At 52.8% G+C, this 17,634-nt stretch overlaps 1 protein-coding gene and 1 long non-coding RNA gene across 4 annotated transcripts in view; one reads left to right on the top strand and one right to left on the bottom strand.

Moving 5' to 3' along the window:
* Positions 1–299: 299 nt before the first annotated feature.
* IMPDH2 (inosine monophosphate dehydrogenase 2) lies at positions 300–12,129 on the bottom strand. Of its 2 annotated transcripts, XM_027713911.2 has the most exons (15): positions 11,786–12,129; positions 11,649–11,697; positions 11,459–11,560; positions 11,235–11,309; positions 10,603–10,809; positions 8,391–8,478; positions 7,595–7,794; positions 6,448–6,538; positions 5,679–5,774; positions 4,242–4,313; positions 1,870–2,013; positions 1,554–1,698; positions 1,325–1,468; positions 857–940; positions 300–560 (listed from the first exon to the last, which is right to left on the bottom strand). In XM_027713911.2, the coding sequence occupies exons 1-15, from the start codon at positions 12,007–12,009 to the stop codon at positions 539–541; spliced, it is 1,743 nt and encodes a 580-aa protein (XP_027569712.1). In that variant the 5' UTR covers positions 12,010–12,129; the 3' UTR covers positions 300–538. The 2 variants fall into 2 exon arrangements, with proteins under 2 accessions (XP_027569712.1, XP_027569713.1); XM_027713912.2 differs by lacking the exon at positions 4,242–4,313 and having other exon boundaries at positions 11,786–12,128.
* The window catches only part of LOC120323691, a 7,206-nt gene continuing 1,384 nt past the window's right edge, over positions 11,813–17,634 (top strand). For both annotated transcript variants that reach the window (XR_005564410.1, XR_005564411.1), the window contains exon 1: positions 11,813–17,587. This is a non-coding gene — a long non-coding RNA (uncharacterized LOC120323691). The remainder of the gene's footprint in view (positions 17,588–17,634) is intronic.

Below are 17,634 nucleotides of genomic sequence, written 5' to 3'. Positions count from 1 at the left end.
CCTGCAGCACCCTGGCTGCTGCCACAGCTGGGTTTGGCAGCTCCCAGGAGGAGCTAACAGCTCTGTAAAATCATTTGCTTTCTTGCCCAGCAGCCACTTGCTTTCTGCTCTCAGGAAGGATTTTTAAAGACCCACACTGTGTTATCCACTTAGCCCTGTCTCAGGGCTGTCCCCTCCCTGTTCCCATTCACATGCACACAGTGTCCCTTCTGGGGTCATCAGCTGCTCCTGAGGCTGCTGGAAGCAAAGAGCCTAGGAAGGAGACCAAGGGACATAATGAAGGAAGAGGGGCTCTGGGCTGACACCAACTCCACATCTTTTCCTCTTTTATTGTAAAACATGGCAAACGTGTGCAAGGCTCCAGCCCAGGATCACAGCTCCTGGGTGGTGGGTGGGCCCCATAGGTGGTCAAAAAGCAGCCAAGGGACAGCGGGAGCTCCAGGCAGCCCAGAGTAATGGCACTTCTGCAGCAAGAGCGGCTCCCGCATGGGGCGGCGCAGGGCTGAGTGGCACAAGGACAGACACAGACGGATCTCCTTCAGAAGAGGCGCTTCTCGTACCTGTGAGGGGAGCAGCATGTCAAAGAGCGCTTTTACTGACCCACCTAATGCAGGGCACAGACCAAAGGCACAGTAAGAAACAGCTCCTGCCAGCCCACAGTGGGGAACAGCCCCTGCACCCTGACGCTGTGAGAGGAGTGCTGGCCCAGGCCAGACAACAGGCTGTGGATCAGCTGGGCTGCACAGGGAAGCCAGCGGCACACCAAGCCAAAGGCACATCAGCTGAGGCACAGGATGGCTGTGCCTAAACCCCCCAAAAACTCCAGTGGTACACGGGTCCTGCCAAAAGCACTTACGAGTGAAGGCCATGCACCCCTCCTTCCACCTGGGCAGACGTCGTCCTCTTCTCAAACTTCAGCTCTCCCGAGTACATCATGGCTCTAAGGGGGAAGGACAGTTGTCACAGGCCAGGCAGAGTCCAGGGAAGACAGTGCTCTGGCACATGCTCAGCTGGAGCAGCTGGGACAGGGTCACTGGTTTCTCCAGCTGCAGCCAAAATGGTCTTTGCTGTGCTCCCAAGAGCCAGGCAGGGTACGATAACCCCACCATTTCAAGCCTGGCCAGCCAAATATGCCACAAGAGACTACACTCCTGCACCCCTGGGGCTGGCAAATCCATGACACAGTGCCCACTGGAGATGAGGGAAGAGGGCTACAGCGAGGTCAAACCACCCAGAACACAGCACAGTGTGGGTAGAGCTGCTTGGGGACTCCAGATGGCAGCACTGTGACCTAATGAGAGCACAGGCACAGGGAAGCACTCACCGGACTTGGGTCAGGCTCTTGGCACCAATATCCTGGCAGGAATGCTGGATCCCAGCTATCAGGTATGGAATGAATTTGTGGATAGAGCCCTTGTCTTGCACCGCGCCAGAGACCCCCTGGGCCACTTTGATTTTGTCTGTCTCACTGCATGGGAGCACAAATCAAGGATGTTTGTGAAGCAGAGAAGCCCCAAAAGCTTGACCTGTTGCCCCAAAGCACCATCTCTGACCTGAAATATCGGTTCTGGCTGCCCAAGTTCTTGTCCATGGCATCTAGCGAGCCCATGCCACGGTATTTCTTCAGCCTGATTCCATCCGAGAAGAAATACTCGCCTGGGGCCTCCGTGGTGGCAGCCAGGAGAGATCCCATCATCACTGGCACAAGAGATCACCAGGGACAGCACGTCAGCAGGAGTGGCCAGGAAACCCTCAGGCCCTCTGGGCACAGCACTGGCTGCACCCCCTGCGCCCCCAGACACCTGCAGGTAAACACCCTTGCACCCATATGGAAACACTTCCTAGGACACTCCCTGCAGTGGTGCTCACCTGTGGATGCCCCGAGTGCCAGGGCCTTGGCGATGTGCCCAACCGTCTGGATGCCTCCATCGGCGATGACGGGGACGCCGAACCTGCGGGCGTACTCGGACACCTTGTACACCGCGGTGGCCTGGGGGCGGCCGCACGCCAGCACTGCGGAGAGAGCGGGCACAGGGTCAGCTCCACGCACAGCCACGTCCCCTCCCCAGCAGGCCCTTCCAGGCTTCCAGCACACACATGCTCCAGCACTCAACGCACAAATCCCTGGATGCTCCTTTCCTAGTTGAGTTGCGAGAGAAGCAGATGCCCAGGAGGTGCCTGCTGGGACATCCTCACAGCCCTCTATTCCAAAAAGCTGTGGGTGACCTTGGGACTGGGGTCTTTGACCAGATGCCTGGGATCAGCCGAGACTCGTGGGGTCATCCTGGTGCACGGCAGACATGTGAGGAGCTTGGGAAGGAAGCAGAGCAAACTCCAAAAGCCCCTCTCCAGAGCATCCCTTGCATGTAACCATGTTCCACTGCTTGCTCCCTTCTAGTGGTAACAGACCCAGTGGTGCCAGTCTCCATGTACCCAGCAGCTGTATGATGTGCCTCTTGCATGGAAAGACAGCTGGCTGGGAGAGAGCTCGTATGTCTGTACATGTATATATATATTTATATATATACATAAATATATATGTATATATATATACACATATACACTGCATACACACACAAACACACATGCAGCAGTGGAAAAGGAAACGAGCAGAATGATTTGATAATAATTTATGTTCCTGCCCTGCAATGTAGCAAGGAGTTCGTCAAGTTTAGCTGCCCCATGAGGAAGGAGTTATTAGCTTTGGATTTACTCGTTCTTCCCAGTCGGTAGCAGTTTACAGGCTTCCTGTTATGTGAGGAAAACCAGCACAGGGCATGTCTTGTAACACATTTGTCAGCCACAGGCATGCAAGAATGCTGAGATAAGCTTCTCTCAGGGAGACTTCCCTTCCCCACAGTTAACTGGAAGCCTTTTCTCCAGTCACGGTTAGTCCCATACGTGGGGTAAGATTAAGGCCATGCAGGATTAGTACTTTGGAGCGTGAACTCCAGGTGTGGTTCAGCCTGCCTGGCAGCAGCACTGGCAACACATCCCTGGCAGGGGCCTGCCCAGGCCGGGGGGCTGCAGTTGCTCCACTCCCAGCACTCAGCAGCAGCTGAGGGAGGGAAACCAGACTCCAGGCTGAGATCCTGAAAGAACGGAATTTAATCAAACAGACCCGTGTTCCGCTCAGGCTCAGCCAGCCAGGGAGAGGCTGCCAGCTTTATCATCAATGCCCTTAAAGAGATGGTCTCTCTCGGTGCTGCACTGCTGAAGGCCACACTGTGGCTGCAAAATGCTGCCAGGGTAGAGCTGGGGAGAGAAACACCTGATTTTGAAAGGTTTTGAGTCCAGGGTCTATGAGACTGTGCCGATGACAGTGCAGGGCCTGAAGAAACCTTGCAAGAACAACCATGGAGACCAGCCCTTTAAGGCACAGCTTGGCTCAGGGCCCCTGGGAGCATGACACCGTTCCGACCGTCCCAGTGCCCAGCGCCACAGCCTTGGAGCGCAGGCTTCCCAAGTGGAGTTGGGAGCACACACATAACACACGGTCAGGGTGAGGGTTTGTCTCTTTTAGTGTATTGGCAAAGAATGGCCCTACAAGATCATCTGCTAGAGAAAACCTTCCAGGATCTGCAACAGAAACCTTTCCCTTTTGTGTGTGTCAGAACTAGGAGAAAGGACAAAGCCTAAGGCTTGGCTTGTTGGGGGCTGCTCGATCCAATAGCATCAGAGGAAAATGGAGCAGAGAATGCTTCACCCTGTGCTGGGCAGGCAAAAGCCCCTTCTCTCCACAGGAACCAGTGGGGAAAGCTGCATTTCTGGTTCGCAGCTGCCAAGGTGGCCAGGCACAGTGACATCCCTCCGTGACCCAGGGGAGCCAGCTCCAAGGGAAGCTGGGCCAGAGCACAACTTCCCCACAACTAGGGCTACATTTTAAAAATGATTGAGGTCTGCTCGGGGATCACCTCCCAGCACTGGATCAGCAGGAGCATGCCTGGCTAGGGATCTAGAAGGGTCAGGCAGAGAGCCCAGTCAGGCTCCTAACTGGATTTTAGGGTGGAGAGTGGACAGGCCTGAGTTCCCTTAGCTTGGACAGTTCAGACTCTGCTTTAGGAAATCAGAAAGGCTTCTCAGCTTTCATTTCAGATTCAAAACCAGTATCCAAAGCCACAAAACCCCAAGTGCATCTACAGCTAAATTATTCTCAAACAAGCAGTAGGGCCATGTGCAGCCAAATCAGGGTCCTGCTTCAAGACACATAATTAGGGTTGGGAACAGGGCAAGTGACTTACTATAGGTGCCCGTGACAGTAGAAGGGCATTTGGGGCTGTGGGACTTTAGGTCTGGAGGGATCTTTGGAGCAGCTAAACAAAAACAAACACACACATTTTAGAGACAGAAGAACAGCAGCAGAACAAAGGACCCCAGCAGTGACCCGTTACTGGGCAGAGCATACGGTGTGGGACAGAGCTGACTTTGCAGACCCTTCCTAGCCCGAGCCAAGCCAGAGGCCAGATCCAAGCCATCCAGGCCTGGCTGTGCACAGCGCATGCTCGCCCTACCCCAGCGGCCACCCAGAGAGGTGACCCCCTACCCCAAAAAGCCAAAGCTCTTGCCCTTAAGAGGGGCAAAAACCTGGGGAGCTGCAGTCAAGAGTTTTGCAACCACATCTCCTGCGAAGCGCCACATTCTACCCCTGCTCTGCTCCTTCCCCTAAACCAGCACCCAATCCCACCCCCCGGGGCAGCTGGGAGGCACCTCCACAGACATTCCCCTCACTGCAGACTGGGACGTGCCTCACTGGGGCCTTTGCCTCAGAGCCAGGACAGGATATGAGTGTCCTGGCTCTGCTCTGGTTATGGAAGTGTCAGCCCAAGGATACCACTGACTCCCTAGAAAGGTGACCCAAGACAGACTGTCCTGACTGGGAACCCTGGCAGCAGGCAAAGCAGGAAAGCAGCACAGCTCCAGAGCTGCTTGCAGGCTCCACACTGGAATGGGCAGAGCTAATGCAGCCTCTTTCAGCCATCAGCTGCCCGCTTGCTGCCTCCTGTGGCAAAAGCCAAGGAGAAAAGCAGAGAGGGGCTGTGTTCTTGGGCTGCAGCACCTTGCTGCACCACCTCTCTGCACCCCACCTGAAGGGTTCAATACATGAGGACTGAGCCTGTCTTCAAGGCAGCCTTTCTCCATGCCCTGGGATGCCCCTCTTGCCTTTTAGCCAAGGGTGACACAGCCTCTGCCCCACACAAGCTGTCTAACTGCAGAGACAATGGTCAGAAATCCCATTCGGAAATTGCAAAGGCATCGAGCCCAGAAGATCAATAGTCAAGCATCACGCACACTGCTGCCAGAGGGAAAGGGAGCACAGACAGCCCGGTGCGCTTCACCCATCAGCACTGGGGACCCAGTAAGCCCTTCTCCCTGCAGAGCTGCCCACCAGCCCCATCCCACACCAAGCCAGCAGCTTCCCCTGAGCAAAGCCACATGTGCCACACCGGCTCTACTCAGTCTCGGTCAGTACTGGGAAATGCCTTTGCTGCTGCTGCCACCCCAAAGGTTGGACCCAGGTGATGAGAACGTCCTGGACAAAGGGGGTGAAAGATGGCTTGCTTTTGGACACTGCCCTCACAATGGGAGAATACTCCATCCCAGCCATGCTGCTTTTCAGCAGGGAATTTCTAATTAACAGGTGTCTTCAGCCTATTTAGGAGATGGCTGATCTCTCTCACCTTCCTGTGTGATGCAGATGGAGCCACTGCCCATCCCGACCCTCAGGGCATCGACCCCTGCGTCAATGAGGTTCTTGGCCTGAGCAGCAGTCACAACTGTGGGGAGCAGAAACTGGTTTGAAGACAGACAAGCACACTGGCACACAACAATGCTCTGCCCCAAGCTCCCCAGCTGGCTGCCAACACCCCCTGCCCAGGGCAACAGCCTGTGCTGGAGCCAGGCCTATCTGGGACCAGTGGTGAGTTTCTGTCCCAGCTGTCCCCAGTGGGTGAGGTGACACTGGACCTTCAGGCTACTCTGCAACACGCTTCCACCCAAAAGCTGAGGCAGCAGAGGTCATGGCATGGCACCAAACACTTTTTGGGCCACACCAGGTAGAGAGGGCATAGTACAGGGTAACAGCAGCACCAGGGAAAGACAAGGACCGCTGGGCTCTGCTGTCAAGGGGCAGGGAAAATTGCCATTAGATTTCCACATCGAGCAATACCCATTATTATGCAAAATTTTAAACTGGTGTGTAAAGCTAATGTGTAGCATGCTACAGAGGACTGTAGCACACTGTGCTGCAGAACAAAGGTTTCCAAATATCTGCACCAGCAGGGTACTGCCCTGTGGCTGCAGAGTGGTCTTGCTCTGTTCCACAAGCCAGAGGAAACCATTTTAAGTTCACAGACATTTACCAAGATGACAGTTCCATTCATATCCCTGCAGCTCCTTCTGTCAAAGAAACAAACATAAAGACATGAACAGTCTTCAACACATGCCTACCGTTTCCTCCAATAACTTGCAGGTTGGGATATTTCTCCTTAATATATTTTATCATATTGATCTGGAAGATGGAGTTCCCCTGAGAGGAATCCTGCAATAGAAAGAAAACCAGTTTCAACCAGAATTTCTGCAAAAGGTTAAAAGTTACAGCTCCAGAAGAGCCTCAGATCTTCATTCTGCTTGCTGGGGTCTCTGCTAAGCTGTGTCAAGGGGGCAAAACGACTCCCCAGATGGGGCACAGAGGCAGAGGAGAAGCTGCTGCCAAGATAGGAATGTACCTTCCCCGTGCAAGGCAGTTTATTGTAAAGACTTCAGTAATATCCTTCATGTTTAAATCCTGTGGCTTCTACAGATGGCAACAAGCAGAACATCTGGCTTTGGGTAAGAACCATCTGGCTCTACCACCAGGACACTGACAGCCCTGTCTCAAACTACAGGTGAAATGGAGAATGTTCCTTGTGAAGCCCAGAAGGGCTGGCAGGGGGAAGCATCTCCCTGCTGTGCAGCAGGGCAGCTGAAATACCAGATGTCAACCACTGAGTGCTCAGGCCCTGCCAGTCTCCGCGACCCAGCCAAATCCTGTCTGTTAAACATTTCCCGCTCAGCCATGCCCTCGGAGCACGGTGGACTCACAAGCTCACAATCGATGAGAAAATCATGTGTAAATACAGACAGCGATGATTGTGCCTGAAAGCTTACGGGCCAGGAGGGGAGATCAGCAGAGCAGCTCTGGGCTGACCACTCCTGAACAGCAGGTGGCTAAGAGAATAACACAGCAACAAACATTAGGGCTGAAGGGAAGCTGTAAGAAGCTGAATATTCAAAACTAGTCAGGAACATCAGAGAGGCTGGTGGTAGAGTGCAAGAGGCATTTGTAGAAGATTCTGTATTAACTGACAGGGTTTCTCTTCTCAGCCTTCAGGGCTTTGATGCACCCTACAAAGTCCCTTGAGGTCACGTAAGCCCCCAGGCAAGAGGAATCCCTCTAATTAGAGGATTCCAACCTGAAGAAGACTGAGAGGTCAACAAACAGCCATATTCTAACACAAAAGAGCATGTAATAAAGACAGTGAGTGCCATGCTGCTGCTGCTGCACTGTCAGAGCAGTTCATTCACACCAGGCCCTCAGCCCACCCTGGGTGCTCACCAGCACAACTGCGTCCACGCCCGCCTGCACCAGCAGGTCCAGCCGGTACTTGTCGTCCTCGTGGGTCCCGATAGCAGCTCCGCAGAGCAGCTGCTTCTTGGAATCCTTAGATGCCAGAGGGTAGTCCCTGTTCTTTTTGAGATCAGTACGAGCAATTATAGCCACCAGCTCGTCATCTTCATTAACAATTGGCAGTTTGCCTGGAAACAAACAGAAAGAACATCATTGCAGGTTTCTGCAGCAGTCGGACGTTAGCCCGGGTCAGTGTGGCAGACCAGGGGAATCAGGCAGGCAGCTGCTACAAGATGGAGATTCAAAGAGGTGTGTTACCCAGCCTTGCTTGGCCATGGATGCCAGCAGCCCTGGCTTGGGAAACAGAGCATGACTTTTCAGGACTGGAGAAGGACTCAAATTGACCACGGAAAAAATGCTTATTTTTTAATAATTAGACCCCCCCACACTGTTAAAAGTCAAACCACCAAACCCTAACAGAACTCAACTCAGTGCTGAAATGTGAGGGCCAGGATAGAAAATGGAAGACGTGGCTGGACAGCAAGGCACTCTTCAGCCCCTGGGCTGCCAAGAATCCCTCAACTCCAAACACATTCGAGATGAAGGCATGTGAACTCTGCACCCTGGCAGAGGGCTGCAGGCACTCTCCTCACTGTCCCCTCCTTGTGCTGGAATGCAGCCTTCCCATGTTCCACCCACACACGGACTGCGTGCCCACAGCCACCCACTGCCCTCCCAGCCCGGCACTCCCATCACTCTCCCTCGTGCCGACGGTCACAGGTACCTTTTTTACTCCTTTGCAGAATTTCATTTGCTTCTTTCAACATTACACCAGCTGGGGCCACAACAAGATCTTCCCGCTTTGTCATAATCTAGTGGGTGGGAGAAGATAAAAAGTCACAAGAACTCCTTCACACCGATCTGAAAATACCAAACCCCTCTGCCCACGTGATACGCTCCACAGTAGCCGTGCGGGAGCACTCCACACACCACAGCAACACGCCTCCAGAAACACAGGAACAGCCTCCAGTGTACTGTCCCCATGCCAGTGGTGACATCAGGACCCAAGCCCATCAGTGCACTGAAAACAGGAGATGATAGAAGGGAAAGCAAGCGAAGGGAAAGCACATAGAAACAAGGGACAACTCTCAGATGATCGTTGTTTGGGATGTCACCCAAACAGCCCTCCCTTTTAACGGAGCACAGGGAAATAAGGGCTGGAGACACCTCTAGAGCCTCATGTTGGTCTGGCAGAAACGTTACCCCCAGTCTCGTTTTCAGGAAGCATCCCCAGCACACAGGCTCTGGAAGGGCTCTGTCAAAAAAAAAACCCACTGCGGGCAAAGTCAATGGGGTAAAAGTCACTTCAAAACCAGGACAAATCCAAACACACTCACCCACGCTCACTCTGACAAACAAGCACCAAAACACAGTGGAATGCCAGGGGCAGTGCTGGACAGAGGCTGGAACAGGGGAACACCTGATGTGGTATACAGAAAAACGCTTTCACCACGACAGTGGTCGAACACTGGAAGAGCAGCCTAGAGGGGCAGTGAAATCTCCATCCTTGGAGACAGGGACACAGCCCCATACAACCTGCTCCAACTGAATCTGCCTTGAGCAGGAGACTTGACAAGAGACCGTTATGTCCCTTGCCAACCACAGCATTCTGTGATCACCAGGTTCACGTGGGGTATCCTCATGAAAGGCTACTCAAGAAGGCCAGGCAAAGCTAAAAGGGAACACTTTCTAACCCTTCAGGAAGGTAGATTAGTTGCACACAACAAAAAAAAGAGGGAACATTTTAGTTATTTATACCATAAGAACAGACATTTTGCATCAGGGAAGAGGTTGACTCTGCCTGCATCCACCCAAAATGCTGTCTGTGATAGAACCCATATCTCAGGAAAAGCCTGAGCAGTCAAAGACATATCGTGATACTCCCTAACCCTGTGGGATCCATGAGCTTCCTGTGCTACAGGAGACCTGTGTGTTTAACTGGATGGCAATGAACAGCTCAGCAAGACAACTGCTGGACTGCAAGTGGAGAGGAGATTGAGGAAACCATTCGTTTCCCTGGCCTTGCCCATTGACAGGGACAAGCACCAGACACTGACAGCAACAGGGCTTCCATCTTTGCAGTGCCAAATGATCCACATAAGAAAGAGGGGAGATTCTTATCTGGCTCCTCTAAATGGGCAGCACCACTTCATAGGGCCATGTGCACTTTTATAACCTACTCCTGGTTTACGATTCCTGTATCAGGTATTTGTAGGCAATTGCAAACCAAACAGGGATGAGCATGTGATACCAGGTTTGGTCAGCAAGAGCTAAAAATACTCGTGAGTCAAAAGTAAAACATGGCCAAGAGGCACCAGTGGTGTAACCTGACAGTGCTGTGGATCTACAGTTACATAGCCTGTGTGACAGATCGCAGGGAACGTTCTCCTGCACGAGAGGAGTCTGACGGGGCAGACTTATGAAGGCCACTCTGCCACTCTGCAAGTTCAGAGGCTTATTTTAAAGAGCAAGTAGCCCAGATGAGGCACACAGGGAAAGGCAGTCCAGAAAATGAAGCTCAGCACTTGGAGGGCTTGCTGGGCACAGTGCAGCTGTTACAGCCCTGGCCAGTGCCAGACTGCTACACAGGATCACAGCCAGCAGCCAGGAACACTGGCAATTAATTAGTGAAGCAAGGGAGAGCACCAGCTGCAGGGAGGATGGTTTCCACATCACTGAAAGATAACCCCTAGGAGTCATACAAACTGCATGGTCACTCCACTGTGTCTGCACTGCAGGAGTCGCTAAGGGAGTGCAAATGAGGGAGACAATCTCCAGGAAATACAGTCACAGATGGATCTGCAGAGCTAAGGTAAAGCTGCTCCCTCCCACTTGGACAGCATCCTCACAGCCACACACTCACCCTTCTTATCACAAGCCACACGGTTTCCTAAGGCAGTACTCACACCCATCGGGTGCTCACAAGCCCTTCTCACCTCACCGAGGGGCAGGTCATGCTCTGACTCTTTCAGGAAGTCAATATCTCTAGATGAGATGATCCCAACCAGCTTGCCCCCCATCTTCCCATTGTCCGTGATGGGAATCCCACAGAATCCGTGACGAGCTTTTGCTTCAAACACATCTCGCACTCGATCGTTGGGGCTCAGCACCACGGGGTCTGTGATGAATCCTTGCTCATATTTCTGAAAGGAAGCAAATCCAGCAGCCAGGTTGAGCAGCACTGCCAGGCTGACCAGGAGCAGGGCACGTGCCTGGAGGTCACTGCAGCCCCTCACTCAGCTCCACAACCACCCAGCCTGACCATGTGCTCACCAACAGGATGACTCCCAAACCAGCACCAAGGCTCACCCAAATAGTGTTAAACCCCAAGAGTTTCCAAGCTAACATCCTTCCTGAAATGATGGGGAATATTCCCACACCAGGAAGCCTGGCAGATCTCAAATCCCAGGCTGCGCAGGGACAGCTCTTGACACACAAGAAGAAGGTTGTGCAGGCAAACCCTGGCAGCACTACAGCTCTGTAACACCAAGATCTGGCACATTTCAACAGGGTCAGACCACGCTGCCCACCTGCACGAAGCACCACTGCTGCCGCCCCAGCCACTCACCTTCACCTTCCGCACTTCGTTAGCCTGGAACTCCGGGGTGCAGTTGTGGTGGATGAACCCTATTCCCCCGGTCAGCTGGGGACACAAAGGCGACTGTGAGACACTGCAATCCCCGCCCGGTGCCGCACCGGGAGCGATGGAGCCCCCGGGCCGTACTTGGCCCCGGGGCGGACACGCGGGAGCCTCGGGCAGCGTTTCCAGCCCCGCCACGGGGCCGCACTCACCGCCATGGCGATGGCCATGCCGGCCTCGGTGACCGTGTCCATGGGCGAGGAGACCAGCGGGGTCTTCAGGGTGATCCTCTTGGTCAGCGCTGAGGTCAGGTCCTGGCGGGGAGGCGGCGGCGGCTGAGCGGCGGCACCGGCCCAGCCCCCGGCCCGGCCCCCGGCCCGCTCCCCCGCCCCGGCCACTCACCACCTGGTCTGCCGTGAAGTCGATGTACCCCGGGAGGATGAGGAAATCGCTGCGGGGTAACGAGGGGAGACGCGTTAGCGACCGCCTCGGCCCCGCGCCCCCGGCCCCGGCCCCACAGCCACGCCGGCCGCACTCACTTGTAGGTGAGCCCATCGCCGCAGCTGAAGAGCTGCTGCGCCGTCAGCCCGTCGTCGGGCACGTATCCGGTGCCGCCGCTGATCAGATAGTCCGCCATGGCCCCGCCGCGTGCCCGCCCCGCCACACCGAGCGCACGCGCGCCCCGACGGCCGCCGGGGCCAACCCGGCTGCGCCCGCCCCGCGGAGCGGACAGAGCGGCCCCCGGCAACGGCCGGCACCGCATCGCCCCCTGCCGGCCCGGAGGGCCCCGCACCGCGACACGGCCCTGGAGCCCGCCCAGCGCTGTCGGCACCGGGGACACGCCGGCGACACAGCGGGCCCGGGTGACGCTCTCAGCCGCCGGGAGTTCCCCCTGAGCGTCTCCTCAGCACCGGCCCCGCGCGTGCCCAGCCCGGTGCCGCCGGGTCGGCGCGGCCGTTGTGTGCTCGGGCACTGCAGCCGCGTCCGCGTGTCGGGGGAGGCAGGAGGACAGAGCTCCGGGACAGCCCAGCACAGCCCTGGGCGCCGTTCCTTGGCTTGGCTGACACAGCGTGGCCAGCGCAGTGTGACACCTGCTACAGCACCGCCTAAGAAAGCCCAGCAATGGGTGATGCACACAAACACGGTGGGGTGGGAGCTGAGCCCAACACCAGATAGTCCAGCAACTTCTGCAGGAAGATGAGAATGGGCCTGTTGGGTCTGTGGTGGATGCAGAGCTGGGACACACCAGCAGGACCCAAAGCAACTTTGTAAGTCAAAGTGAGCTGCAAGAAGGATGAAAGTCAAAAAGTGGCAAGCAAGGCAGGTTTGGCACCAAGAGGGGAATGAAAGGCACGAAGGAGAGGGTCCAAAGCGATCCCAGCTAGGTATTATCCCCCTCTTGCCAAAGCCCCGAGGCCAGGCTGTACAAACAAGCACTGTGAAGAGGATGGCTGCACATGGGGGACTGTAGTGTAGCACCTTCCTGTCTGTGCTGCAGGTGGTGACTGGAGGCAGGATTTTGGAGAAGAGCAGTAGCAGGAGTAGGGAGGACTGTGCCTGGAATGGAACAGGCAAAAAAACACAGATCTGCCTTAGAGGACCCTTGAAGGAAACAGCAGTTGTTTCTTTTCCAGGATGAGATGTTCTCATGCCTGCAGGTCTGTTGGAGCATCAGGAAAAGTATCTGTACTGCAGGTTACAGAACAACTTCCTTCTCTGATGGCTGGTTTCCTTCTTGTGACATTCCAGATCTGGCCTCAGAGCAGCACCAGGGACAGAAGACAACCAGACCCCTTCTCACCCACTGTCCTAGGTAACCCCTAGTCTAACACTAACCAGTTCGGGGACTAAAGAATGGTGCTCCTGTGCCTGCAACTGTCCTACTGCAGTAGGTTAAATCCTTGTCCAAGGATCAGAAATCAGCTTCAAGAAATGTGTAACTCATGTTACCCAGCTGTAGGACACAGAAAATGTAACAGTGACATCTGCTCAGGTCTCCTGAAATACTTGGAAGCGAACAGGCTTTTTATCCTGCGAGGGTCATCAGTCACGTTCAAGCCTCTAGTTTGGACCAACATATTTTCATCTGAGGAAGGTTCTACAAAAGACAACATGGAGTTTAGAGAAAGACAGTTAGGCCAGTGACTTTTACGGAGGGTGAGAAGCCCCAAACAAGTGAACTATCTATGGACAGGAGGAGGACTCCCAAGCGACTTGTTTGGTCTCAGCAGCAGTGATCTGCAAAGGTTGTGGTCTCCAAGCTACAGTTGTTTCCCATGGGATGGTGGGTTTGTCTGTAGCAGGAAAGGAAGGTGCAAGCCTCAGCATGAGGATGTTCCCTTTGCTATGAGAAAGGGTACATGTGGCTTTCAAGGCCGCCCCAGAACTAGGAAAATGCAGCCCTTGCACAGCAAAGAGCCAGTGACAAGGATCTGCAATGGCCCTTAAAACTTTCAGCCAAGAGTGGTGGTGATGATATCGCCAACATCAACACCATCTCCTTCCCACAGCCACCCAGTAACAGTGCTTTGTTGTTATGTGACATTCTGAACTCTATAGGGTAGAGTATACAGCAGACTGTATTCCACCCTGCTGTTACCTCTGCACATAACTCCTGGGCTGAATTTCAGCTAAGAGCTCACTTCTCCTATCCACACACCAATGTCCCACTGGTTGCAGTTTGCCTGAGCTAGGGAGCTGGAAGAAAAGCACCGTCCTTTGCAGAAAATAAAAGCACCTAGGCCCACGCCACTGAAAGCCGTTCCCCGTCAAGGCACCAAGATGGTTATCCCAGAGGCAGGGATCAGAGCCACAGCGTTCCCAAGGAAAGCGCTGCCTGCCAAGGACACGCACTCTCGAGTCAGCATTACCTGTCACAGGATCAGCACAACAGGAGGCATCGTGCCAGACCAAAATCAGGCTAACAGGTCTCTCTACCCTTATTTAAAACAAAGACAGGCTAACAAAGGCTTGCTGAGCCTACCTGGGCGGCACACACTGATCTGAGCTACAGCACGGGCACAGCAGTGAACAGGCAAGTTGGCTTCTGTTCCAATGGAAACATCAGACAAAGTTTAATGGTTCTCAAACAGACTACAACAAAGGCTGCAGGGAAAAACATTTTATTTCCAAGCAGATTACAAAGAGCAGAGAATATAAGAGTAAAATTAAATTAAAAAAATAGTTGAGTGCATCTCTTTAAAATGATTTGTAGTGTGAGTTACTCACGGGGCAAAGCTACTGGAGAGTTCTGAAGGTCACTTTGCAGGATGCCAATCACATGTGCTGTTTAGACCTGGGTCAACACAGGAGGGACAGACAAGACGTATTTTGCATATAGGCTGCACACTCATTATCAAGCGAGGCTCTGGGCTGCAACTGGACCCTGCCTTTCCGAGACATCCCCTCCACCTCGTTTCTCTCCTGCAGTTCCCTCAAGTTCTAGACATGGTTTATTGCTGCTGTAAGTGAGTTCAATCTGCCTCCCCATTCTGATGAGCTCCAATGAGAAGGAAGAAGCAGGCAAACGTGTCTGCCATGCACAAGGTTATACAGGGAATGTGGCTGCAGTGCTGAGGGCAGAGCTTCAGCCACACAGCAAAGGGAACCGACAAGTAGGGGGCACAGCGAGTGCTTCAGAGATTTGGGGGCAGCATGTCAGCTAGACTTCTGGAAGAAGATTTGAGATGCTCCTTAAGGTAGGAAGAGACTCAAGTGGAGAAAAGCTCCTTCCTATGCATTGGCACCAGTGAAACAGAAGAGGCTGAATCATCATGATAAGGTGCATTCCCTGTAATATCTGAGGAGCAGCTCCAGCAGTAAGATGGGCAGAAAAACCCCATATAGGGTGGAAGACAGCTGATATCCCACTTTAACAGTGATTTAAGAGTCCAAGCACTAATTCCAAGTCAGTTACTATGAAACTCACACAAGAATGCAGTTTGGCTGGACTGTGCAGAGTCAATCAGTGTCTAGCAGCACTCAGAGCAGCAGGAGGATGTGCAACTACAGCACCAGCAAGTCTTCCACCCCCTGTATGCTAAGTGGACTCTTTTCTACCACTTCTGGATCTGCTCTGCTCTCACAGCATAAGGGGCTTGGAGGCCTCATCCCTTCTACTGTAGCACACAGTAGCCCTAATGCAGCTGAGAACAAGGCTGTCTTAATTTCTGCCCCAGGAGCAACAGTGCAGAAGAGGATTCTTATCTAGGGACCAGATTACATATTTTTTATTGCCCAAGGCAGAACAGTTCAGGGACTACTTCAGACCTTGTGACCCATCTAATAAGTCCAGACCTCTAGGGGTGAAGAAGCCAATAGATGAAAGCCCTATTAAGTTACTTGGACCATTCCCTTTACTCACCACTCTAGACAGAAGAACCACTCTCTAGTCTGCTCGTTGCTGCTTCAGCCATTACCACTCAGAAGAAATGCTTGAACTCTTGAAAGCAAATGAAAATCTAATGGTGCCATGGACAAGCGTGTTAAGAGGCTACAAGTTTCCTAAAGAAAGCAACACTGTTAGTGTCAAGAGCTTGGACAATACATGAGTCTCATGTCAGAATGTGAGGTGCTTTACAACAGTCAGTCACGCTCTGATTTCCATGGTTCCTTTCATACCCTGGCAACAAGATGGGCACAGTTCAAAACCAACATGGTAGGGTCTCTACCTTGACTTCTCAGCTCTATTTGTTTAGAGATCAATGCATTTTCAGCCTGTCTCATACAAGGCATGGGGCAGGGAGAGTTCCTGTTGAATATATACACGCATACAAGAGCGAGCAGTTTGGCACTCTCAGAGCCGAGGGGGAATGCCCTTGAAGCAGCAGTCAAGCTGGTTATAGGAAAGTGTTAAAAAGCTATTTTACATGTTTGACTGGGAACATTTCCCAGAACTCGGACAGCAACTCTAAGCCGCAGCACTCTTCTGTGCTACTCTGTGCACGTATTCCTATGAGCCCCTACAAGGGAGCAGATCATGTTCTTCACTATCAAAGAACATAGTATTTATATTCTAGAAATACTGTACCTTTTAAATTAGCTCCAGAGAGCCAGACTAGAAGCCAGGTCCAGGAAAATAATCCTTAAGTCACAGTATATCGATTGTCTCTAAAAATAGGGAATGAAGTTAACACAGTGGACATTCTGATGAGACAGTACGGAACAGTACAGCAGTCCACTTCTGCCTCAGCAGATCCCTCTCCTATGTACATCTGAACAATGAGAAAGTAATGGAGACACTTCAGTCCATCAGGACAAAACCAATCATCAGGAGATCTCCACAGCTCACCATGTGCCAAGTTTCCCTGTTACTAATCAGTATACTCCAAGATCAAGGAGAACTCTTCCCCTACAAAGACTTTAGATCATCCTGAAGTTAAGGGTTGTAAGGAAAGTGCACAGCCTAGAATTTTAAGGTAACACGGAATCCTGTTTCCCCAGAAAACTCAGCTGAAGTACCTGTTTCATCCCTAACCTGCAACTGCCCCAATGTTCTGTCATGTTATTGCAGCTTCTGGCAATTTTTAGACTAAGAGGTGACTCCCAAGGTCACCTAGTGAAGCAACTGGTACAGGGTGTATCTGACAGATGGTTTAACACCCACTGTACTTCTGATGGAGACAGCCAAGGCAGCAGGCTTTGCAACTCTGCTCAGAAGATGGGACAAACTGCCCAAAAGAAAGGGAAATCCACCCTATGCAGGCCTGTTGGGGACCCTGAGCAACAGGCACATGCAACTGCTTGAAATAGTGGGAGCCTGCCCCAGCAATGTCCTTAACCTCTTAAATTAGGGCCAAAGATGGACATTCCAGTCACTAAGATATGGTGAAGGGATTAGAGGATTCTGACAGCTGAAGCACTACTGATGATCCCAACAGCCACTCTGCCACAGGGGCAATGATGGATCCAAGCAGACAGCTGCCAGCACTACACACTACTCAGGCACCATCTTCCCAGTTCACCCACTGGGACCTGGGCACCAACCCCAGGCTGTTCTCCCCTGGCCTACCTCTGAGGGCAGACACTGAGCTAAGAGTCTAAAGTAGAGTGCAGGTTTTTTTACAAAACAACAGTGCATTGCTACTTCATCTCTCTGCACTTATTTGAGCACAGAGTCCTACAGAGGGAACAAACTGCTCATACTGACAACTAACTCGAGCACACGGGCTTCCTTGGGAACACCAACGTCAATACGAAGCATCAGGGGCTTGGGAAGTCTCTCTAAGCGTGCACGCCTCAACACTGCTCACGAGCACAAAGACAGGAAACGTTATGGCTACTCTCATTTACACTGTGCACAACCAACAGAGAGGGCAGACCTTCCTTCTCAATACAGACAGGTACTGGTCAACAGAGGCTTCAGAAAAATTGCTTGCTTGTACACAAG

Source organism: Pipra filicauda, unplaced genomic scaffold (assembly GCF_003945595.2).
Source record: "Pipra filicauda isolate LSUMZ 115617 unplaced genomic scaffold, ASM394559v2 scaffold318_size846807_pilon, whole genome shotgun sequence".
NCBI lineage: Eukaryota > Metazoa > Chordata > Aves > Passeriformes > Pipridae > Pipra > Pipra filicauda.
Note: the sequence above shows the minus strand (reverse complement) of the source record. Positions and strands in the feature narration are given on the sequence as shown.